Source organism: Neoarius graeffei, chromosome 2 (assembly GCF_027579695.1).
Source record: "Neoarius graeffei isolate fNeoGra1 chromosome 2, fNeoGra1.pri, whole genome shotgun sequence".
Classification (NCBI taxonomy): Eukaryota; Metazoa; Chordata; class Actinopteri; order Siluriformes; family Ariidae; genus Neoarius; species Neoarius graeffei.
Window position 1 is genome coordinate 98,995,587 of NC_083570.1, and position 26,376 is coordinate 99,021,962.

General features: G+C 41.5%; 1 protein-coding gene across 5 annotated transcripts in view; it reads right to left on the bottom strand.

Moving 5' to 3' along the window:
- ppp3cb (protein phosphatase 3, catalytic subunit, beta isozyme) overlaps positions 1 to 26,376 on the bottom strand; it is a 197,489-nt gene that overhangs the window by 74,492 nt on the left and 96,621 nt on the right. For all 5 annotated transcript variants that reach the window (XM_060915270.1, XM_060915268.1, XM_060915267.1 and 2 more), the window contains one exon: positions 13,610 to 13,810. In XM_060915270.1, coding sequence (XP_060771253.1) covers positions 13,610 to 13,810 — 201 coding nt within the window. The remainder of the gene's footprint in view (positions 1 to 13,609; positions 13,811 to 26,376) is intronic.

Genomic DNA, 26,376 nt, shown 5'->3' on the forward strand with positions numbered 1-26,376 from the left:
GCTTAAAGGAGCCATGCTCCCCTTCATTCAGTCGACACACTCTGTGTCTTCATGCGGGTGTGACTCGCTGTAAGCAGTTGCACCACGCACCTTGGTAATGATAGCTGCTGTAGGCAGCTATCCTCATCCCCCGTGTACGTTGTACACATTGTACATATTGTGTACATATCGTGTATATAGTCAGTATCTAGTGTGTTGTGTTATTTATTATGGGGTGTAAGTAGCATTCATTGGGCTTTACATTGTTTTACTTATATAGTATTCATTTGTGTGTTTTACATTTGTATTACATTGTATATAATTATTATTCATTTGTGTTAATATATATTTAATGCGATGTGTATTTGTATTTATATCATTGTTATTATTTACATTATTGCTTGTGTGTATATTATTGCTCATGTCTTGTTGTATTTGTATTTATTCTGTTTTCTAGTAAAACCACGGTTTACACGGTTTCTCGTGAGTGGACATCCATTAATTCCTGTTCTAACCGGACAGCCTGGGTAGCTCGCTGTATACCTGATCCAGTGTCCCTCTTATATAGTCCTTTACCCTGTCCATCACCGGACACCCATTTTTATAGACATGTCTTGAGTTCGTGCCATATTGATTTTGTCGATTGTCTGTGCACCAATATGAATTGTAGAATCATCTGCATACATATCTAAATTGGCACTAACCCACAGTGGAAGATCATTAATAAATAGGGTAAACAGAAGAGGTCCCAATATACTACCTTGAGGTACTCCATGGGGAACTGGTTTCATAGATGACAAATTACCATCGATGTGCACACACTGCAGCCTGTCTTGAAAATATGATACACTTTTACAGAACATGACAATGTCATCTGCATAGCTGACTTGGATGAGGCGGGTTTCTCCACCGCAAGGGTGTTCCTTTTGTTGACTTTTATTGGTACAAGTATATGGAATCTCATGCTTTATGAGAACACCAGGGTCAGGCAAGGCAAGGCAAGGCAAGTTTATTTATATAGCACATTTCATACACAATGGCAGTTCAATGTGCTTTACAGAAGTAAAAACAAAAACAGTAAACAATAGAGAAATAAAATTACATAAAATAATTTTATCTTTATTCTAAAATAATTAATTAAAAGAATTAAAAGAAAATAAGAATTAAACAATAGTAGAAATAAAATATTAAAAGGAAGTCAGGGAGTTCTCGATTGATCCGGTCAAGGATACACCTCAGAACAAAGTTGAGGAAGATGGTGAAGATACATGGGGAATCAAGGACTTCCTGTCTGCACCCAGAAATTGTTTCAAATGCTGATGGTGAGTGCTTGATTGTTGCAGTTGTCCGGGTGTAAATACATTTCAGCAACTTGACAAGCGTTTTTGCTCCAGTACGTATCTCTGAGATCTTGAAAAGAGTATCTCGGTCATGATGTATACCTGAGCATTTCCTGAACAAGCTAGTAAGATAATTTAAGTCTAAAGTCCTTCCCACGCCATGTAATCGAGCGGCGCCGATCTCCATAGCCCTCGGCCTCTCGCCTGTATAGCTAGGGTTACAGTGGGGGGCTGGTCCTCTGGTAACTGCAACTTCCCTACTCGCATCTGTATTGCAGCTTGCCTTGCCAGATGGTCTTTGGTATGACCCGACCACGAGTAGAACTCGCAATCTCCCAATCGAGAGGCAGGCACACTAACCACTAGGCTAACTCGCAGTACAGGAAGATAATTAAGGGCAAGATTATTCATGTGTTTATACACAAGTACGGTGTCTCTTATGGTTAATATATCACACACAGGCAAAAGCTTCAGTTCCTTGAGAGTTGGTGTTATGTGATCGTATTTGCGCTGCCCAGATAGAATTCAGGCAGCAAAATTCTGGACTAGTTGCAACTTTTGAATATTTGAATTACTTGTACCTGATCAGAGACAGTCGAACAGTTTAAAAAAAAAAAAGGCTTAGTAAAAATTAAAGATCGTAAAGAGTGTGTGTGTCGGTCAAAAAGGTGACAAATCCTACTTAGTACTAGTTTGCTGCGGCAAGAGTCCTGATATGTTCATTGAATGAGAAATTCTTATTGATTGATGAACATGTGTCCTGATATCAGTAACAATTAACACAGGTATTTGTATGATGGATGCTCCACATAAACAGATTTTCAAAAGCATGGAATTGATGATGCCGTGAAGCTTTCTGTGACAAGACGTTTGTTTAGTATTTATGGGAGGAGTCTCCAGCGTCGGTGCTCTGGAACCATCAGAGGGTCCTTAAAGGAGATACGTAGAACCATGACCTCACTTTTTGTTATAAACGCCTTGAGACCTCAAGAATGGCACAGGAATAGTTCTAATCATTAGCAATAAATCTAATATAGTAATTTTTATGATTAAAATTATTTATATAGGTAGCGGTCTGAGTGAATGACCTTGACATCTGTGACGTCACAGCAGGAAGTCTATCGGTCTCATCGCCATTTCCGCTATACTAAAACACAGAGCTGACTGCAACTTCGAGCTTCTATTTTGAGCTAATTTATTGCCATGCCACGTAGATGTGTTGCTGGCGGGTGCAGCAACACGACAGAAGGTGGATTTATGTTGCATTCATGGCCCAAGAATGTTCAAACTGCAAAGATCACAGGCACATTGGACGCCTACGAAGTGGTCTCTCCTCTGCTCTGCACATTCTACTGAAGACTCATACAAAACCTCTGATCTGTTGAGCAGCGTTGGCTATAAGCCCGTACTGAAAGAGGGTGCAGTGCCAACAATTAAAGGAAAAGAAAACTACAAGAAAAGGAAAGCAAGTTCAGTTGCACCAGTTCTCCCGGAGTGTGAGCCAAGGGTTGTTGCTAAAACCCGGGACGGAATGGGACGGGACGTGATACAGTATATTATTGCTCGGGCAGTGACCTCCCTGCGGTTGTTGCTAAAACTGGTGATGTCCCATCCCGGGTTTAAGTAATTGCCTGAGCTGAGCAGTAATGGCGGAGTACTCAGTATGGAGAAAATGTAGAATGAGTGGACCAGCCGTCTGATTTCTCCACTGGATATGCTTGCCTCAGCAGCAATATCTCGTCCTTACGTGGAAGAAGCAAATGAACGGAGAACTGAACGAAGAACTGAAAGTCAGATTGTTTCAAAACAAATCGGCCACAAGGTCGGCCTTCAAGAAGCGAGAATACAGATGGGTAAGATGCGACTCTCATTTGGATACAAAACAACAAAAACACCACCACTTGTTGTTTACCTGCATTTAGATTAATACATGTAACTTGTATTGTGTGTTTAAGTTAGTGGTATAAGATTATTTAATTTGCTTCAGAATGTGATCGTCTCAGTTCATCTGATTATTTAATGAGCCTTTTACGTTTTATAAGTGAAAATGCATGCATGTACATGCATGTTGCATAAGTTATAACACCCATCCTGTTTTAATGAGAGTCAACCCACAATCAGTGAAGTCAAATCAGTCTTAGTTGAGCAAGTTGGTAACGGTATTTCTTACTTTCACCATAAATTTTTTATATTTATATGACTTTTGTCTATAGCCGTAAAAGGCCTTGGCCTTAAAACCGGTTCCTGCTGTGATGTCACGCACTCAGGGCTGGCTGGCTCAGCGGGGCGGCTCGAATGCCAACTTTGCGGTCGATTTTAACTCTCAAAAATATATTTTTTATTCTCATTTATGCAGCATACAAGAGTCAAGGATGAAGATGCTATCCACTCAGAAACGTATTTAAAAACAAAGGTTCTGCTTTAAGTTTAAGTCTTCTGACACAGGACCTTTCCAGTTTCTCGGTAACAGATAAGCAGCATTCGTTCGTCTTATTAACTTCGTTAACGCATAACACATAAGTGTTTTGAAGACATTCCACAACTTTAAATGTTAAACCCTTAAACTATAAACTATTAAAAAGTGTGATGTCAGTAAAAATTGCAAGAGTCGCAAAAAAAAGTAATAATAATAATAATAATAATAAAACATGCTTTGGGACACGCCGTTAATAGAAAATAATTAACGTTAGAGTGGTAACAGTGGCTTTGTGTCGAGCAGCATCACACCACACCGTTGATGATTTTCCTATAATAGAATGCCCCCAGGTGTTTTATTCCGTACTTGGTGCATACTGCCTTCTAGCAGTTAACAATGAATTATTGATCATTTCCCCTTTTAAATATGGTTTGGCCTCATCCTCATTCAGGGCTGCTGCATAAAAGAGGCTGGATCTGCATGTGTGAATCTGGTGATTCGTCTCTTTAATAAAAGGCCATCCCTCAGTACACTTTGAGAAAAAAAACAAGAAGACAGAGTCATGTCTAAGATGGAACCCCCCCCCCCCCCCCCAATATACCAACTATATACCAAGTTTCAAGATATTATTTGTCACATTTTTCAAAGTTCTGCTGCAGGAAACCAACCCTACCTCTTTACACTGACCTCAGCAGCCCATGGCATAAACCCACCGGACCCTTTGGTCCAGCTGAGCTAAAAATTCTCACATTTCTTAGTATCAAAAGGAACATATACATTACTTAATCAACACATGTACCAACTTTCAAGACCGTACCACTCATAGTTTTCAAGTTCTGCTCCGGAAACAAAACCTACCCCAAGACTAACCTGAGACACTAAGTCTGAAATTGTTTCCAATGGAAACATGAAAAATTAAAATTTCTCAAATTTCTTACTAAGAAAAGGCACATCTACATCACCTTGTTAACATGTATACCAAGTTTCAAATCTGTATCATAAATAGTTTTGGATATATGCTCCGGAAACGAACATCGCTCTTAGAAACGAAGTCAAAATCGATTTTTTATGTAAAAATTTGAAAAATGCTTTTTTTTGTTGTTTTTCACAAATCCAAAATAGCAAAAGGCACCAGTTCACATGTTGCTTGGTATGTATCCAAAGTTTCATGAAGATGTCTTCAGTAGTTTTAAAGATATGGCCCGGAAATGAAAACGTGACCAGACGGACGGACAGAACCCGTTTCTATACCCCCCGCCAAACTTCTGCCATGTACACACGTAGCCGGGTATTTTTAAAACCGAACATTCCCCCCCCCGTTTATAAAAATGTTTTATCCACACCACCTCGTCTTCGAAAAAAATCCCTTCCACACATAACCGAACATCTGCGTTTTCAATCACATTCATAAGCATTCCAAACCTGTAGATGGCACTATTTCCCCAAATCCTACCCCCTAATCACATCGCCTGTGCTCTTGGAGCAGTGGTTGGGCTTCTAAGGGCCCGTTTACACGAGGACGCTGTCGGGTAAAAACGACTAAATCTTTTATCAGAAGTGCCTTTCGTTTACACGAGGACGGCGTTTCCGAGGCTGAAAAACGGATAAAATTGAAAACGCCTTCCAAAGTGGATAAGTTTAAAAACGGCCCCCGTTGCGTATCCGTCTAAACTACCCAATACGCGAAACTCCGCTCGGATCTGCTCACGTCGGGTACGCGTTTACGTCATACATGTGTCATATACTGTACATGCCAGCCCGGGAAGTAAGAAAGTAAGTAAAAAAGTAAGAGCATGTCTGATTACATCGATCCAACGGACCTTCAAGCTGCTCTGTGTTTTAATGCAGTAGATGTGTTTTCCTGCTCACCCGCCCAGCTGGAGCTCCTCAGTTTGGTGTCGCCAAGTTACACGCACACGCGTGTGCGTGCACGCCGCCTATTCAAGCCGCTCGTGAAACCATAAACCCGAGACTGAAAACAAAACTAGCAGCCGAACGGGTTTATTTTGCTGAGATGGACACTGCCTTTTCTCTTCTTCACCGAAACAAGAGTGAGTGTTACTTAATAAAGGCAGATTAAAAGAGTTTCGGTTTGCTCCTGCTCCTCCCTCGAGCACTACAGTACCTCAGCCGGACCAGTGTTCTGTAAAGTTATCCTAGCAAGTTCTCATACAGACCGTTTTATTATTCAAAACAAGTCATTACAAATTATTTGACTCGGCCAAAGACTCAACCAATACGCACAAAACATAAAAATCGGCAAATGCGTGAAATTCTCACCGATTTTCTATCAGCCCAGCTGATCGGTGGGACAAAACTACTGTTGAATTTTCCTACCCTCCTGGATTTCGCGCATGCGTAGTAGGCTTGGTAGGATAACTTGACAGAACAGCGGCGCAGATGTGCAGATCAGACAAGACAGAAGACGTTGCGCATGCGTGCAGACATAGCGGAGACATTTATGCGTCACCGTATAGACGCAGATTTCCTCCTTGAAAACGGTCGTGTAGACGCGGAAAAAAGTGAGAACGAAAACGGACTTTTGCGTTTTTGTTTTATACCGTCCCCGTGTAAAGTGGGCCTAAAATTAAACATGTAAATAGCACCTGCACAATAATTAACGCTTTCAAGGCACTACTCCGATCCATTACTGCTTAATCTGGCTTCTGCAGTAAACAAAGGTCGCACGTTTGACGTCAGGGCAGATTTGTTGTCATTTTTTTGGCGCGGATTGTGATGTTCTAAAACGCAAAACTCCGGTTATCTCTGTCTACACGAAAAGGCATACACGGAGTTTTCAAAAATCTTCACTTTGCCCGGAGTTTTTTTAAATATTCATTTTTGATGTGTTTTCATGTGGATGACAGGCCAAAACGCAGAGAAATATCTTCGATTTAGCAGATACCCGGCTACGTGTGGACGGGGTCTTCGTTTGGGTAGAGGATAAAAATTTAAAAAAAAGGCTACATGTAGCACCCTAAAGAGTTATTTGTTTGTCCCTCTGGGGAAACCCCTAAGCCCCTCATTTCACCGAGTATGATCTGGAAAAATCGCACGCGACTATGATCGCAGCTATGTTATCCCGTAGTCGCAGGCAAAATCCGTGCGACCTTAACCCATTATTTTCTGTGTACGCTCTATGTTCGATGTTATCTCGTTTGACCTTCGATGTGTACGCTCTACCTGCGTCCTATACGCTCTGTAAACGCTTTACATACGGTCTACTTGCGTCTATCCACTCGATCTGATGCGATCTTAACACGACCAAGGCTCGTTCTGTTCGACCAATCTGCGACATAGCGTCGATCTCTCGGCGATCTATCCTCGCAAGTGTGCGACCTCGGCCGATCAAGGCTCAATCTTGGCTGATCTAGCTACGTACGAGTTCCAACGTACCCTCAATCAATATGATTTAGCCTGCGATATAAACGTTCTAGCCTCGCTCTCTACGCTCAATTCTCGAGCTTTTCTAGACAGATTCTCGCCTGAGCTAAGCGCAAATTTGTCACGATCGCCCGGATTTGCGTGCGACCCACTGTGACCATATAAAAAGGCCCGGCGATCGGTGGCCGACCATCAGTTTTTGACCAGCCTCCGAAAGGACAACATGGACCCAATCGCTCTGCATCATGCTATTGCGATCTATTTATATGACGTCCAGTAGGCGTAGCTTATGCGCCCTATTTATATGACATTCAGTACGCATAGCTTTAATAGGATTAGGCGAAGGTAGGTCGCAACTCTGTTCGACCAATCTGCGACATAGCGTCGATCTCTCGGCGATCTATCCTCGCAAGTGTGCGACCTCGGCCGATCAAGGCTCAATCTTGGCTGATCTAGCTACGTACGAGTTCCAACGTTCCCTTGATCAATACGATTTAGCCTGCGATATAAACGTTCTAGCCTCGCTCTCTACGCTCAATTCTCGAGCTTTTCTAGACAGATTCTCGCCTGAGCTACGCGTAAATTTGTCACAATCGCCTGGATTTGCATGCGACCCACTGTGACCATATAAAAAGGCCCGGCGATCGGTGGCCGACCATCAGTTTTTGACCAGCCTCCGAAAGGACAACATGGACCCAATCGCTCTGCATCATGCTATTGCGATCTATTTATATGACGTCCAGTAGGCGTAGCTTATGCGCCCTATTTATATGACATTCAGTACGCATAGCTTTAATAGGATTAGGCGAAGGTAGGTCGCAACTCTGTTCGACCAATCTGCGACATAGCGTCGATCTCTCGGCGATCTATCCTCGCAAGTGTGCGACCTCGGCCGATCAAGGCTCAATCTTGGCTGATCTAGCTACGTACGAGTTCCAACGTACCCTCGATCAATATGATTTAGCCTGCGATATAAACGTTCTAGCCTCGCTCTCTACGCTCAATTCTCGAGCTTTTCTAGACAGATTCTCGCCTGAGCTACGCGCAAATTTGTCACGATCGCCCGGATTTGCGTGCGACCCACTGTGACCATATAAAAAGGCCCGGCGATCGGTGGCCGACCATCAGTTTTTGACCAGCCTCCGAAAGGACAACATGGACCCAATCGCTCTGCATCATGCTATTGCGATCTATTTATATGATGTCCAGTAGGCATAGCTTATGCGCCCTATTTATATGACATTCAGTACGCATAGCTTTAATAGGATTAGGCGAAGGTAGGTCGCAACTTAAATGATGGTCGATCTTTATTGGTTGAAGTAGGTCGCACCTTAATCCTCTTTAGAATCCAATCATGGGAAGAATAGGGAGTGTACGGGTTTAGGGAAGGTCTGGGACAGGTTGCGTGGAGCGAGGCTTGATCGCAAAAGAGTGAAGCTAGATCGCATGGATCGAGTGAGTGTCGAGGACGGGCCGAGCAGCACAACCATGCATGCAATCAGTTCTCGCTTGAGAAGACTGAGCATCGCTCATCCCCGTTCTAGCCTCAATTGTCTCTCGACCAATGCATCCTTTCCTCGACCTTGTTCGCTCTTTTGACGCTCTCTGTGCGACTTTTAGGTCGAGGCTCAGTTTTCTGACATGTCAAAAAACCGAGCTACGATCTCTTTGTCGGGGAGACCATTCCTCGACCACGTGCAACCACGGAAGACCAAGGCGTGACCAACCCTCGGTCAACCGTCGACTGCGTACGACCTGCGGCAACCAAGCCACGCTCTGAGATCGCAGCACGGTCTTCCGGGAAGATTTCTCGGTGAAATGACCCCCTAAAGTTTCTACATACAGTATAACTCTATTACAGACAGATTACATTACAGAAAGTTAAAGTCCATAGGAAAGATGGAGCCATCTCCATGAAAAGAAAAAACTTTGAGGCACTATTTCTTTCAAACAAGACTTTAAACAACTCAAGGACTCTAGGAACATTTTTGAAAAGTGTTCATCTTAGCTCCTGGGCTGTAGTTCTTGTACAGGAATGTAAGAATGTACAGTGCCCTCCATGATTATTGTCCGCCCGTGTAAAGATTAGTTAAAAAGGGTTAGAAACAAATCCACCTTTTGGTGAAGTTGTTTCATCTCACACTGAAAAAATGCGAAAAATCCAAAACCTTTAATTGAAATACATTCATTCAGAGAAAAACAAATCCCTCATCAAGGAATAATTATTTTCAACAAAAACACACATGCCACTATTATTGACACCCGTGTATTTAATATTTTATACAACCTCCCTTTGCCAGTAAAACAGCACTGAGTTTCTCCTATAACATTGTATAAGGTTGGAGATACAGAGCAGGGGATCTGAGCCCATTCCTCTTTACACAATCTCTCCAGATCATCCAGGGTCCTCTGCCCTCTCTTGTGCTCTCTCCTTTTCAGCTCTTCACTGGGGTTCAGGTCAGGGGACTGAGATGGCCACGGCAGAAGCTTGATTCTGTGCTCAGCGAACCATTTTTGTGTTGATTTGGACATCGGATCATTGTCCTGCTGGAAGATCCAATGACGACCCAGTTTTAGTTTCCTCTCAGAGGCAGCCAGGTTCTGTTTTAAAATGTCCTGGTACTTCATGGAGTCCATGATGCCATGGACCCTCACAAGATTTCCAGGGACTTTGGAGGAAAAACAGCCCCAAAACATGACAGAACCTCCACCATGTTTTACAGTTGGGATTGGGTTCTTTTCATTATAGGCATTCTTCTTTTTCCACCAAACCCACCTTGAGTGTTTATTGGCAAAAAGCTCCATTTTTGTTCCATCAGACCAGAGAACATGGTTCCAGTCAAAGTTGTTGTAGCGTTTCACAAACTTCAGATGCTTACGTTTGTGGTTAAGTGACAGAAAAGGCTTTTTTCTAGCAAATCTTCCAAATAATCTGTTGGCATTGAGGTGGCATCTGATGGTGGTGTTGGAGACTTAGAAACCCCAAGATTTTACTTTTGCTTGTAGCTCACCAACAGTGATCCTTGGAAATTTTCTTTGCCTCTCTTACTTTCCTCACTGTATGTGGGGCCAAAACAAACTTAGGTCCTCTTCCAGGTGAGTTTGTAACAGCTCCAGTTGGTGTCCACTTTTTTTTTTTATTATTATTGCCCTAACAGTAGAAATGGACATTTTCAGGCGAGTAGCTATTTTTTTAACCATTCCCTGACTTATGGCGGTCGACACACTTCTCCTTCATTTGGTTTGTGCGTTTCTTATCGTTCCCATGTTGATGGATGACTAAGAGAATTTGGCCTCTGTGTCGCCTCATATTTGTATCCCAGTTAATCAGGAAGTCATGGATTACAGCTTAAAAGTTCCGACACACTCAAATCAACTTAAAAATACTGTACAATTTAAATTGGAAAAATGCTTCAGTTACAATGTGTTCACTATCATTTCCAGGGGTGCCAATAATAGTGGCACATGTGTTTATGTTGAAAATAATTATTTCTTGATGAGGGATGTTCTCTGAATAAATTGATTTCAATTAAAGGTCGGATTTTTCTCATTTTTTCAGTGTGAGATGACGCGACTTCACCGAAGGGTGGATTTGTTTCTAACCCTTTTTACTCATCTTTACAAGGAGGGACAATAATCATGGAGGGCACTGTATGTCCTGGACCATGAAATATTAGTGGAACTTGCTGTACGAAACACTGGGACAAAAGCAAGAAGCAAAAGAAAAAAAATTAAACACTTCTTTTTGCTGTATCTTTGGTACTGTATCACTATTTAACCCCAGTGGAAACAGCCTTTCTAACGCAAATCTCTACTCTACTGTAGTAATCTATTCGCCCGATCTGTAAGATATTTCCACACATGGAAAGCACGCAGTTCCTCTCCTTTTACTGCTCGACATCTAAACCACACATCACACTCTCTCACAAGAGTTCAGATATCAGTCTCCATGTGTCTGAATCATATCTAACAAGAGCGCTCTGAGAGCACAATATCCCCCACTGGCAACTCTGCCATAACTCTGGTAAAATGCGACTGAATTGAACAAAATTGCAATATGTGTATTACTGACATATAACAAAGAATCCTGCCAAGTTTCGTGAAATTCCTCCAAAAATTGTGAGAGGAGCTGATTTCAGAAGGCGAGTACCCTTCCTGGGACGGACAGACATCGCCACGACATAATTCCCCTTCGGGCCTTTCGGCCAGTGGGGAATAAAAATTGTGAGGGAAGTTGATTTCAGAAAGCAAGCACACCTTGATGAAATTGCCAAAGTACAAGTCTGTTAATAATGAAGGGCATAACTCTGGGAAAATTTACCCAAATTAAACGAAATTTCAATATGCGTACAACTGTCGTATAACAAAGCCTTTTGCCAAGTTTGGTGAAATTCCTCCACAAATTGTGAGAGGAGTTGATTTCAGAAGAACGTACTCCCTCATGAAATTGTCAAAGTACAAGTTATTTAATCAAGGGTCAAAACTCTGGGAAAATTTTCACAAACGAAATTAAATCGCAATATGCGTCTTACCGTCATATAACAATGCCTTTTGCCAAACTTCGAGAAATTCGTCCAAAAATTGTGAGAGGAGTTGATGTCAGAAGGCGAGCACACCTTCATGAAATTGGGAAAGTACAAGGTTGTTAACCAAGGGCTGTAACTCTGGGAAAATACGACTGAATTGAACAAAATTACAATATCCGTACTACCAGCATATAACAATGGCTTTTGCCAAGTTTGGTGAAATTCCTCCAAAAATTGTGAGAGGAGTTGAGTTCAGAAGGAAAACACACTCATGAAATTGTCAAAGTATAATTTTGTTAATCAAGGGCTGTAACTCTGGTAAAATGTGACTGAATTTAACGAAATTACAATATCCGTATTACCGACATATAACAAAGAATCCTGAAAAGTTTCATAAAATTCCTCCAAAAATTGTGAGAGGAGTTGATTTCAGAAGGTCAGTACCCTTCCCGGGACAGACGGACAGGCATCGCCACGACATAATCCCCCTTCGGGCCTTTCGGCCAGCGGGGGATAATAAAAACTAGAGTTTTATTCTAACAAGAATAATCGTAAACATAGTAATCACATGTTTTAAGGATGCTGCAAACTCTACAAAGTCTGTAACAGCCTGTATGTGTCTAAGTCTCGTACAATCTTCTTTCATTTAAAAAATACATCAATATGGTGTTCCATCCCATCCATTTAAGACCGTCCTTGGTGCAGAACCAAAGATCCAGGGGGTGGAGCTAAACCTGATCTAACTCCTCCTTTAAAGCTAGACGGCCCTTCAATTTCATAAAATCGATTAAATTTAGTTCCCTCTGAAATGTGGTCATTGTGATATTAGTTTATTTCTGTAACATCTCACAAGATATCAGGCCATTCTATGGCTAGGAAGTGATTTAATTTGAGGGGATTAAAGCAAATAATGTGCATGAAATCGCTCGCTTTGCGCAGTCGAGCAGACAGAGAAAGTCCATGTGTGTGTGTGTGTGTGTGTGTGTGCGCATGCGCAGGTTTACCTTTGACCGTGCACTGACAGTGCCATCATTCTGTCGCTAAACGAATAGCTGATCACACCGAGGTGCTCGCTGACCGCTGATATTTATTAGTTTGGTCCTGCGTTTCCTTTCCTTCGTATATAACATAACGTCTTTTCTTCTCGCTTTCTTTCCGTTACTGTAGTCGGTCTTTCACGTTTCGTTCGCACACTCACGTCCTCCATTCTTCTCTCCTGTTTCAAATTTGTATCCCACAATGCCTTGTGCAAACGGGGAAAGCCCACCACGTCATGCATGATGTAGTATCTTGTATTGGGTCATGGTGAAGCAGGAAAAAAACAGAGGAGAATTTAGGGCCACGTGGTTCTAAATTCATTAATTGTTCTATTTTTTAAAAAAAACTAATAAAATTGGAAGTCTGTGATTCGAATTCAGTAGCTTTCGGTCCACTAAACAAAAATAACTGGGTGTCGGGGAAAATTCTTTTTATGACCTACACTTGAAAAATCTGAAAGGTAGTACAGCTTTAACAGGTGGAACACTGAGAGTGACCCCAATATTTCACGACAAACACACTGATCCAGCCTGAAATAAACTTAGTTGTCTGTATTTTTTTTATTAGACTCCACCCAGAAAGGAGGAGCTAAATTCAGGGCTGACTCCACCCCCCAGACTTTTGGTTCTGCAGCAAGGGGTACTTGAACCCTTTCCTTATGTAAAGAATAAAACACAAAAGGTGGTACTATAGGAATATAATCAGTAATGAGGTGTTTTTACCACTACAAAATGTGTTATTTCTCTCACACCACAGCAATTTGCCAATCATTCCACATTTTAAGTTATTAATTAATGACACGGTACTGTGAGAAGAAAGTCAAACTGGACGTCTTGTTGGAACGGATTCTGTCATTTAGTAATCGGCAAATTTCTTCAAATAATGCAAAAGCTAGTGTTTAGGACATAGGAGTTTGTCTCTCCGACCTGTAACGGGAGCCTCGATGTCCAGCATTGTCTTCTCCTGTCGCAGGATGGAGGCTCCTTCATTGATGATGCGCAGAGCGACAGGTTCCTCCACACGGCCCTCTTTAGTGAGGTGAGCCTTCAGCAGGTCCACGCGTGGCTTTCCCTCACAGTCAAACACCTCCCGCATACTCAACCTGTGGCTCAGCGGGAACGGGACCGCTACACAGAAAGAGAGAGAGAGAGACTGTAAAAATTCTTCTGGTCCACTGGTGCTAATTGCTTTAAATGTATAATCAGTTGACTGCTTATAATTAAAGGTGCAGCGTGTGATTTTAAAAGTGTTCTTATCCCTGATATAACCACATCATTTTAAAGATCTCATCTCATCTCATCTCATTATCTCTAGCCGCTTTATCCTGTTCTACAGGGTCGCAGGCAAGCTGGAGCCTATCCCAGCTGACTACGGGCGAAAGGCGGGGTACACCCTGGACAAGTCGCCAGGTCATCACAGGGCTGACACATAGACACAGACAACCATTCACACTCACATTCACACCTACGCTCAATTTAGAGTCACCAGTTAACCTAACCTGCATGTCTTTGGACTGTGGGGGAAACCGGAGCACCCGGAGGAAACCCACGCGGACACGGGGAGAACATGCAAACTCCGCACAGAAAGGCCCTCGCCGGCCACGGGGCTCGAACCCGGACCCTTCTTGCTGTGAGGCGACAGCGCTAACCACTACACCACCGTGCCGCCCCATTTTAAAGATACATTATAAAAACACAATATTCACAATATTGGCAGGCAATATGGATCAGGATATTCTGTTCATTTCAGGCTTATATTTCATTTTTCTGGCCCAGAAATTTCACCATCTGGCCAGACTGCTTAAAGATGATCCTCATGTATCATGCACTTTATAGTTGCAATAGAAGGATGTTTTTGGGTTTTTTGCATGGGAGGGGGAGGAGACTGGTCGCCAGGTTTGCTTCGTTAAATACAGAAGATTTTAAGAGAATTTTGAAAGAGAAAGATGTGTTGAACACCTGAAAGGAATGTGTATATAATAATAATAATAAGGCGGCACGGTGGTGTAGTGGTTAGTGCTGTCGCCTCACAGCAAGAAGGTCCTGGGTTCGAGCCCCGGGGCTGGCGAGGGCCTTTCTGTGTGGAGTTTGCATGTTGTCCGTGTGGGTTTCCTCTGGGTGCTCCGGTTTCCCCCACAGTCCAAAGACATGCAGGTTAGGTTAACTGGTGACTCTAAATTGACCGTAGGTGTGAATGTGAGTGTGAATGGTTGTCTGTGTCTATGTGTCAGCCCTGTGATGACCTGGCGACTTGTCCAGGGTGTACCCCGCCTTTCGCCCGTAGTCAGCTGGGATAGGCTCCAGCTTGCCTGCGACCCTGTAGAAGGATAAAGCGGCTACAGATAATGAGATGAGATAATAATAATATCGGCTGGCTTTTTTTCGTGGTATAGCAGATATATTCCATTCAGCTACTCGTCTTCGACTCGTTCAATATCATGCTAGTTGAATGGAATATACCTGATAGAACATGAAAAAAAAAGCCAGCCAATATTATTTAACCCTTTGATGCAAAACATGGGTCAAAAGTGACCCGGCTGAGTTTTTATCTTCTATATCTTTGCAATAAATTAATTCCATCATTCAGTATTCAAGGTATTCCTCAATTAACTTGTTTTTGATCATCATACATCCTTATTTTATTTTTTCCTTTCTTACTTTTTGAATAAAACCCCTTTTTGTATCACTACCCTTCTAATGTACAACATGGGTCAAAAACGACCTGCATTCATTTTCCAGGTTATTTCATGTATGGCTGAGAGTTTCTATGATATACTTTTGAAATAAATTCATTTTGTCATTTACTTTTCCAAATATCCAGTAAATATCTTGTTTTTGTTTAGCACAAATCATCATTTTTATTTTTCCTTTCTTAAGTTATGAACAAGCACAGCTTTTGTAATTCTACATCAAGTTTACACGCATGGGTCAGAACCGACCCGCATGCATTTACTCCAGCGTTTGGTGGGAACTGTGAATTGTGCTTGTGTCAGACATTTCACAGCTCAGCACCGCGCCCTTTGCCCATCTAATACATGTAAGTAATGTTTTTCAATTGTTCTAACATTACCTTAGAAAAAAATTGATGATGTTTAGGTTACCTTGAGAGTGAGTAGATTACTTGTCAGAAAGTTACAAGTAGTTACTATTAGCTACCGAGCTGTTGACATATTCTACTTTAGTTAGCTAATTTTACTGTAGTTGGCTTAGCTAACTACATAGTTAATAAATAAATAACTGGCCCCATTCACTGCTAAAGTAATTACAACCCCGATTCCAAAAAAGTTGGGACAAAGTACAAATTGAAAATAAAAACGGAATGCAATGATGTGGAAGTTTCAAAATTCCATATTTTATTCAGAATAGAACATAGATGACATATCAAATGTTTAAACTGAGAAAATGTATCATTTGAAGAGAAAATTAGGTGATTTTAAATTTCATGACAACAACACATCTCAAAAAAGTTGGGACAAGGCCATGTTTACCACTGTGAGACATCCCCTTTTCTCTTTACAACAGTCTGTAAACGTCTGGGGACTGAGGAGACAAGTTGCTCAAGTTTAGGGATAGGAATGTTAACCCATTCTTGTCTAATGTAGGATTCTAGTTGCTCAACTGTCTTAGGTCTTTCTTGTCGTATCTTCTGTTTTATGATGCACCAAATGTTTTCTATGGGTGAAAGATCTGGACTGCAGGCTGGCCAGTTCAGTACCCGGACCCTTCTTCTACGCAGCCATGATGCTGTAATTGATGCAGTATGTGGTTTGGCATTGTCATGTTGGAAAATGCAAGGTCTTCCCTGAAAGAGACGTCGTCTGGATGGGAGCATATGTTGCTCTCGAACCTGGATATACCTTTCAGCATTGATGGTGTCTTTCCAGATGTGTAAGCTGCCCATGCCACATGCACTAATGCAACCCCATACCATCAGAGATGCAGGCTTCTGAACTGAGCGCTGATAACAACTTGGGTCGTCCTTCTCCTCTTTAGTCCGAACGACACGGCGTCCCTGATTTCCATAAAGAACTTCAAATTTTGATTCGTCTGACCACAGAACAGTTTTCCACTTTGCCACAGTCCATTTTAAATGAGCCTTGGCCCAGAGAAGACGTCTGCGCTTCTGGATCATGTTTAGATACGGCTTCTTCTTTGAACTATAGAGTTTTAGCTGGCAACAGCGGATGGCACGGTGAATTGTGTTCACAGATAATGTTCTCTGGAAATATTCCTGAGCCCATTTTGTGATTTCCAATACAGAAGCATGCCTGTATGTGATGCAGTGCCGTCTAAGGGCCCGAAGATCACGGGCACCCAGTATGGTTTTCCGGCCTCGACCCTTACGCACAGAGATTCTTCCAGATTCTCTGAATCTTTTGATGATATTATGCACTGTAGATGATGATATGTTTAAACTCTTTGCAATTTTACACTGTCGAACTCCTTTCTGATATTGCTCCACTATTTGTTGGCGCAGAATTAGGGGGATTGGTGATCCTCTTCCCATCTTTACTTCTGAGAGCCGCTGCCACTCCAAGATGCTCTTTTTATACCCAGTCATGTTAATGACCTATTGCCAATTGACCTAATGAGTTGCAATTTGGTCCTCCAGCTGTTCCTTTTTTGTACCTTTAACTTTTCCAGCCTCTTATTGCCCCTGTCCCAACTTTTTTGAGATGTGTTGCTGTCATGAAATTTCAAATGAGCCAATATTTGGCATGAAATTTCAAAATGTCTCACTTTCGACATTTGATATGTTGTCTATGTTCTATTGTGAATACAATATCAGTTTTTGAGATTTGTAAATTATTGCATTCTGTTTTTATTTACAATTTGTACTTTGTCCCAACTTTTTTGGAATCGGGGTTGTACTTGAAACAAATTATTATTATAGTATTAAGACATTTAATTTTAAATCACACTTGGATGACCCATGTGTAGTAATATAAAAAGTATTTTTGTTCATCAAGTAGGAAAGAAAGAATTAAATTAATGATTTGTGGTAATTAAAAACAAGATATTTAAAGAATACTTGGAATATTCAATCATAAAATAAATTGATTTCAAAAGATAGAGCAAAGAAAAACTCAGTCAGCATGAAATAACCTGGAAAATGAATGCGGGTCATTTTTGACCCATGCTGTGCATTAGAAGGGGTGTGCGTATGTTTTGCATCAAAGGGTTAATTATTCTATCTACATTCACTGGATTTTGAGAAACAGAGCATTTTTATTTATTTATTTATTTTTTTTTTACAAATTCGATCAATAAAAACTTTATACAAAGCGTCTGACAAAATAATTTCCACTTAGAATGTAAACAAACTGGCGAAATGACAGGAGCAATTTGTGAAAAATGCGTTAATAATAATTCTTGAAAAAAAGATACATTCTTAAAATCAAATACTTTCATTCCATATTTTGTTGCTTTTTTTGTATTTTTTGGGGTTTTGTTTTCGAGTAGAGTTTTTATTTCGTCCTCGGTTGGTTCAGCAACACGCTCTGCCATTTTGTTTTTCTCTACTCATGGTATATGAGTTGATACCCTAGTAGTAGAGTAGCCAATCAGAGCGTGCGATTGCTCATATCCAGTGAATGTGGATAGAATAATTAAATAATATTGGCTGGCTTTTTTTTTCATGTTCTATCAGATATATTCCATTCAGCTAGCATGACATTGAACGAGTCGAAGACGAGTAGCTGAATGGAATATATCTGATATACCATGAAAAAAAGCCAGCCGATATTATTATTATTATTATTATTATACATACACATTCCTTTCAGGTGTTCAACGCGTCTTTCTCTTTCAAAATTCTCTCAAAATCTTCCGTATTTAATGACGCAAACCTGACGGCTGTGCTTGTTTACAAATTGTCCCAGTCGCTCGCTAGCGCGGAAGTTTTACGTCTTCGACGTGTGACGTCATGTTGTCTTGACAACCATGCAATATCGTAAACCATATTCAACACTCGTTCTCCATTGCGTAGAGTGACGTAATACACGTAGGATAAGTGATATGCCAACAATATTGCATGCTATCGAACCAAATGAATGAAACTCGCTAGAAGGGAATAGAACACGTTTTTATTCCATCAACAAAGTGTCCTGTATGTATGATAATAAAGCATACTGAGACGAGAAGAATCTCTAGACACCTCATCATTCAATCTGACGTCGATTCTGAGTGCCAGATTTCTGCATCTCACATTGATTTTTCGAGGTAAAGTATTTTTTCCAGTCTTGCTAGTCGACACTTTGCAGGCTTAATGTATTCCTTATAGTGATTATTTTTCATCTAGAACATTATGAAGTATGCACAAGCCTTTATGAGAGAAGAATCTTTTCCCTATCACGAATAGTATGCCTGATTATTGGCACACACTCACTGCTGTTCATAAACACTAGAAACTGGGGCAGTGGGAGAAAAAGAAAAGAGAGGAAAGATGTGTGACAGTGAAGAAAAAAATAAATAAAAAGGTGCTGAACGAGAAAGCAAACTGTGACAGGTGTTACCAGGGCAACGGTAGCCAAAGGCTAGTATGGCCCTGGTCATACACACACACACACACACACACACACACACACACACACACACACACGCATACACACACCTAGTGGCAATTTGGAGCCCTGACTCCAACAAATGGCATGTTTTTGAGAGGTAGGAGGAAACTGGAGAACCCGGTAGAAACCCACACAGACATCAGGAGAACTTGTGAAACTCCACACAAAGAGTAACCCGAGTTCAAGAATAAACAAGAACCCTGGAGCTCTGAGGCAACAACAATACCCACTGCGCCACCATGAGGAACGGTTAACAGAGCTGGATGAGCATGAATGACTATCCGGATGATTCACGTTTTTACTCAAAGTGCAATAAAGCCATCATATCCATAACTCCCCCGCTAGTCACCACACTGTTAAATACACACTCACCGGCCACTTTAACAGGAACTTGTTCTTGATTCTAAGATCCCTGTTCTTGGCTGCAGGAGCAGAACCCAGTGTGTTCTTCTGCTGTTGCATGCTGAGATGCTTTTCTGCTCACCACGGTTATAAAGAGTTGTGATGAGTTCTATATCCTTCCTGGCAAAAAAAGCTCGAACCAATCTGTCCATTTTCCTCTGAGCTCTCTTATCAACAAGGCGTTTATTTCCACCACAGAACTGTCGCTCGCTCACTCACTCAACTCAGTGGTTTTTGTTTTTCACACCATTCTGTGTAAACTCTAGAGACTGCTGTGTGTGAAAACCCCAGGAGATCAGCAGGGTAGGAGAGAGAAAAAGAGAAGAAGGGATAAGAAAGAAAGAAAGAAAGAAAGAAAGAAAGAAAGAAAGAAAGAAAGAAAGAAAGAAAGAGGAGGAGAGAAAAAGAGAAAAAGAAAGAAAGAAAGAAAGAAAGAAAGAAAGAAAGAGGAGGAGAGAAAAAGAGAAAAAGAAAGAAAGAAAGAAAGAAAGAAAGAAAGAAAGAAAGAAAGAAAGAAAGAAGAGGGAAAAGATGAGAAGGGGATGTGAAAGAAAGAAGAAAGAAAGAAAGAAAGAAAGAAAGAAAGAAAGAAAGAAAGAGGAAGAGAGAGAAAAAGAGAGGAGCTTAGAAAGAGAAAGAAAGAAAAAGAAAGAAAGAAAAAGAAAGAAAGAAAGAAAGAAGAAAGAGGAGAAGCAGATGTGAAAGAAAGAAAGAAAGAAAGAAAGAAAGAAAAGAAAGAAAGAAAGAAAGAAAGAAAGAAAGAAAGAAAGAAAGAAAGAAAGAAGAGGGAAAAGATGAGAAGGGGATGTGAAAGAAAGAAAGAAAGAAAGAAAGAAAGAAAGAAGCTTAGAAAGAAAGAAAGAAAGAAAGAAAGAAAGAAAGAAAGAAAGAAAGAAAGAAAGAAAGAAAGAAAGAAAGATGAGAAGGGGATGTAAAAGAAAGAAAGAAAGAAAGAAAGAAAGAAAGAAAGAAAGAAAGAAAGCGCTAAGAAAGAAAAAAGAAAGAAAGAAAGACGAGAAAAAGAGAGGAGCTTAGAAAGAGAAAGAAAGAAAGAAAGAAAGAAAGAGGAGGAGAGAAAAAGAGAAAAAGAAAGAAAGAAAGAAAGAAAGAAAGAAAGAAAGAAAGAAAGAAGAGGGAAAAGATGAGAAGGGGATGTGAAAGAAAGAAAGAAAGAAAGAAAGAAAGAAAGAAAGAAGAAAGAAAGAGGAAGAGAGAGAAAAAGAGAGGAGCTTAGAAAGAGAAAGAAAGAAAGAAAGAAAGAAAGAAAGAAAGAGGGAAAAGAGGAGAAGTGGATGTGAAAGAAAGAAAGAAAGAAAGAAAGAAAGAAAGAAAGAAAGAAAGAAAGAAAGAAAGAAGAGGGAAAAGATGAGAAGGGGATGTGAAAGAAGAAAGAAAGAAAGAAAGAAAGAAAGAAAGAAAGAAAGAAAGAAAGAAAGGAGCTTAGAAAGAAAGAAAGAAAGAAAGAAAGAAAGAAAGAAAGAAAGATGAGAAGGGGATGCTAAAGAAAGAAAGAAGAAAGAAAGAAAGAAAGAAAGAAAGAAAGAAAGAAAGCGCTAAGAAAGAAAAAAGAAAGAAAGAAAGAAAGAAAGAAGAGAAAAAGAGAGGAGCTTAGAAAGAGAAAGAAAGAAAGAAAGAAAGAAAGAAAGAAAGAAAGAAAGAAAGAAAGAAAGAAAGAAAGAAAGAGATCCCTGTTCTTGGCTGCAGGAGCGGAACCCAGTGTGTTCTTCTGCTGTTGCATGCTGAGATGCTTTTCTGCTCACCACGGTTATAAAGAGTTGCGATGAGTTCTATATCCTTCCTGGCAAAAAAAGCTCGAACCAATCTGTCCATTTTCCTCTGAGCTCTCTTATCAACAAGGCGTTTATTTCCACCCACAGGACTGTCACTCGTTTAACTCTGTTTTTTGTTTTTCACACCATTCTGTGTAAACTCTAGAGACTGTTGTTTGTGAAAACCCCAGCAGTTTGAGTATTTCTGAAATACTCAAACCAGTCCATCTGGCTCAACCCAACACCCTCAGCGCCACAGTGAAAGAGAGTCACACTCTGAGATCGCAGTGTTTCCCATTCTGATGTTTGAAGAAGTGAACATTAATTTCCTGAAGCTCTTGATTTGTATCTGCATGATTTGATGCATTGTGCTGCTGTCGCTGGATTGGCTGATTAGAGAACTGCATCAAACAGCATGGATTCATCGTGTTCAACATGCGGCCATGTTTGGAGGCTGCCACGAACTCTGGCTGCTAGCACTGTGTGTGACACATCACTCTTTCTAACTGTTAATAGTTACATTTGTGGAACATCCGCGAGACAAGTTAATTCCGGTTATCGCTTATGTTATAGCCACAATAAATATTTGTTCCCTCATCAGCTCTCCTTTTCTCTTTGTCCCTCAAAAAAAATGCATACCAAAAAAAAAAGAGCACAAACTCTTCTATCCTGAAAAGGAAACTTTACAAAGCACTGCGACTGTTACAAAGCGCTGCCACCCGAGATTCCTTCCATACATGTTAAATAAACATCTTCAAAACAATTATTATTAATAAAAAAAAATTAAAATATTATTAGTCTTAGATTATGAGGCGCATCTGCAGTACAAGTCCCTATGAATAAGCTGTTACTTTAGAAACACTAACACTTTAGAACACGTGTACGGTATTAATATTGCAGCCGGATCTACTTTCTGAGCCGTGCAGTTATAAAACGTTATTATACATACGGGCCACTTGGAATAAAAACATGTACAGTGGTGCTTGAAAGTTTGTGAACCCTTTAGAATTTTCTATATTTCTGTATAAATAGGACCTAAAACAGGCGGCACGGTGGTGTAGTGGTTAGCGCTGTCACCTCACAGCAAGAAGGGTCTGGGTTCGAGCCCCGTGGCCGGCGAGGGCCTTTCTGTGTGGAGTTTGCATGTTCTCCCCGTGTCCGCGTGGGTTTCCTCCGGGTGCTCCGGTTTCCCCCACGGTCCAAAGACATGCAGGTTAGGTTAACTGGTGACTCTAAATTGACCGTAGGTGTGAATGTGAGTGTGAATGGTTGTCTGTGTCTATTGCCGCTTTTCCACTACCAACGCGGCTGAGTTGGGCTGAGCCGTGCCGTGCCGAGTCGAGCTGAGTCGAGCTGAGCGGGCTATTGAAGTTGCATTTCGACTACAACCGCGCTGAACCGTGCTGGCTGGAAGTGGGTGGACACATTGGGTGGAGTTAGCGAAAGCGGGTGGACGTCACGTGATGTCGCTAAGCGGCGCAAACAGTGACATCAGTGATCTTTTAAGCAGTAGTCTCACAACCCGAATAGTAAACAATAAACATGGAGGACATGGAGTCGTTAGTGTTGCTGGTCTTGGTGCTGTGGCTTGTTGTCACCGACAACGCCAACAGATACTGGCAAGAGCGTATAGATGAGGCGAGGTGCATAAGGCTTCAGAAATTCTCGTAATTCGTAATTCTCCTTCTTCCGGGTTTATGGTGTTTACAGATCTCAGCGTACTCGCGGGGCGTGTGTGGGCATGTGAGGACACTCCTCCTCACCAATCAGTGCACAGGGGAGTGTCTGCTCACGCCCCCAGCCTCACTCGGCTCGCTTTGGCTCGCTTCAGCCCCACTCCAAAACGGTGCGAGTTTTAGGGTCTAAGCAAGGCTGAAGCGAGCTGAGTCGTGCTGTTCTTTGGTAGTCGAAACGCGAGCCGTGTCGGGCTGAAGTGAGCTGAAAAAGGGTAGTGGAAAAGGGCCATATGTGTCAGCCCTGTGATGACCTGGCGACTTGTCCAGGGTGTACCCCGCCTTTCGCCCGTAGTCAGCTGGGATAGGCTCCAGCTTGCCTGTGACCCTGTAGAACAGGATAAAGCGGCTAGAGATAATGAGATGAGGACCAAAAACATCATCAGATTTTCACACAAGTCCTAAAAGTAGATAAAGAGAACCCAGTTAAACAAATGAAACAAAAATATTATACTTGGTCATTTGACCGTCCGGGACAACCAAATGTTTGTTCAAATCTGCATCTACCTGTCGGACAGGACGAGTTGAATATTTGTTGAAAATCAAGGCAAGGCAAGGCAAGTTTATTTATATAGCACATTTCATACACAGTGGCAGTTCAATGTGCTTTACAGAAGTAAAAGCAAAACAGTAAACAATAGAGAATAAAATTACATAAAATAAATGGGAAGAAATATAATAAGAATTAAACAATAGTAGAAATAAAATAATAAAATGAAGTAGAAGGGCGGTACGGTGGTGTAGTGGTTAGCGCTGTCGCCTCACAGCAAGAAGGTCTGGGTTCGAGCCCCGTGGCCGACGAGGGCCTTTCTGTGTGGAGTTTGCATGTTCTCCCCGTGTCCGCGTGGGTTTCCTCCGGGTGCTCCGGTTTCCCCCACAGTCCAAAGACATGCAGGTTAGGTCAACTGGTGACTCTAAATTGACCGTAGGTGTGAATGTGAGTGTGAATGGTTGTCTGTGTCTATGTGTCAGCCCTGTGATGACCTGGCGACTTGTCCAGGGTGTACCCCGCCTTTCGCCCGTAGTCAGCTGGGATAGGCTCCAGCTTGCCTGCGACCCTGTAGAAGGATAAAGCGGCTACAGATAATGAGATGAGATGAAGTAGAAGTTCAAATGGGGGAAAAAAAACCCCAGCAGACTAAAATAGAATAAAAGTTAAGTAAAATTTGAAACATGCAGAGACTGTAAAAGTGAAGAGTTTAAAACATGTAAAGAAGACAATATTAATTATTTAACAGAAAGTATCTGAAAACAGCTTGGTCTTTAGTCTAGATTTGAAGCTGCCAACAGCAGGAGCATTTTTAATGTCCTCTGGCAGTTGGTTCCATAGCTGTACTGCATAGTAGCTAAAAGCTGCTTCACCACACTTTGTTTTAACAACAGGTTTTAACAGTAAATTTTGCTGCTGTGATCTGGTAGATCTGAATGGGTTAGGCCGCTGCAACATATCAGAGAGGTAATTGGGCCCTGTACCATTTAGAGATTTGTACACCAGCAGCAATGCTTTAAAGTCAATTCTGTAGCTTACTGGAAGCCAGTGAAGGGACCTTAGAATTGGAGTAATGTGCTCTGTTCTTTTTGTTCGTGTGAGAACCCTCGCCGCTGCATTTTGAACCAGCTGAAGTCGTTTGGTGGTCTTTTTTGGCAGGCCTGTGAAAAGGCCATTGCAGTAATCAACCCTACTAGAGATGAGGCATGTATCAGTTTTTCCAGATCATTTTTTGACACAAGTCCTCTTAGTTTGGAAATGTTTTTTAGGTGATAAAATGCCGTTTTAGTGATTGCTTTCATGTGACTGTCAAAGTTTAGCTCGCTGTCAATGAAAACACCAAGATTTTTAACCATATCTTTAGATTTTTCACCATTTTTATAATAATTATTCCAGAGTTACATCAATAAAGTCCCAACCAAACCACAGTTCAATCCCCTCAGTGATCCGGCCGTGTTATTGTTTACGGAATTACGGGGAAACCGAGTGCAGCAGGTGCGTGTGTAAAAATAACCACAACGTAATATCTAATTATAGATTATTAGACTTTGAATTCATCAAAATCGGAGAAGTGGTGATCAAATACCTCAATAAAATAAATATCTGTTGTGAATCTTCATTTCATTCGGACATTCATTGTATTTTTCTTTTGCATGGTTCACGCTAACCATCGCAAACGTGGTAAAATATGTTGGGGGAATTTTCCGATAGTGCCGAACTCACTTATGGTTTGTTTTCATTCACAACATGATTCTGTCACTCTTATCACGTCCAACTCGTTTTCATTTCTTTAAATTAATTTATACTTATACAAGATTTAACTTTATTTCCTCCAGAAGCTTTGAATTTGGGTGAGTCTAATGCCGCTTTTCCACTACAAACGCGGCTGAGTTGGGCTGAGCCGTGCCGTGCTGAGTCGAGCTGAGTCGAGCTGACCGGGGCTGTTGGAGTTGCATTTCGACTACAACCGCGCTGAACCATGCTGGCTGGAAGTGGGTGGACACATTGGGTGGAGTTAGCGAAAGTGGGTGGACGTCACGTGATGTCGTTAAGCAGTGCAAACAGTGACATCAGTGAGCTTTTAAGCGGTAGTCTCACGACCCAAATAGTAAACAATAAACAATGGAGGACATGGAGTCGTTAGTGTTGCTGGTCTTGGTGCTGTGGCTTGTTGTCACCGACAACGCGGACAGATACTGGCAAGAGCGTATAGATGAGGCGAGGCGCATAAGGCTTCAGAAATTCTCGTAATTCGTAATTATTCTCCTTCCGGGTTTGCGGTGTTTACAGATCCCAGCGCGCTCGCGGGGCGTGTGTGGGCATGTGAGGACACTCCTCCTCACCAATCAGTGCACAGGGGAGTGTCTGCTCACGCCCCCAGCCTCACTCGGCACGGTTTGGCTCGCTTCAGCCCCACTCCAAAACCGTGCGAGTTTTAGGGGCTAAGCAGGGCTGAAACGAGCCGAGTCGTGCTGGTTTTTGGTAGTCGAAACGCGAGCCGTGTCGGGCTGAAGTGAGCTGAAGTGAGCTGAAAAAGGGTAGTGGAAAAGGGCCATAACTCTTAAAACTGCAGATCAGGGTTAGAACAAACACACACCATAATGGGGCACTGGATAGTTTCTGTTTATTGTTACAGTTAAAGTTTGAGTTTTATTGAAAAATTATAAATCATTAAAGCCTAATCATTATCATGATTATACCTGCTTTTTGATAAACTTTGTGAATCACTTTCCTT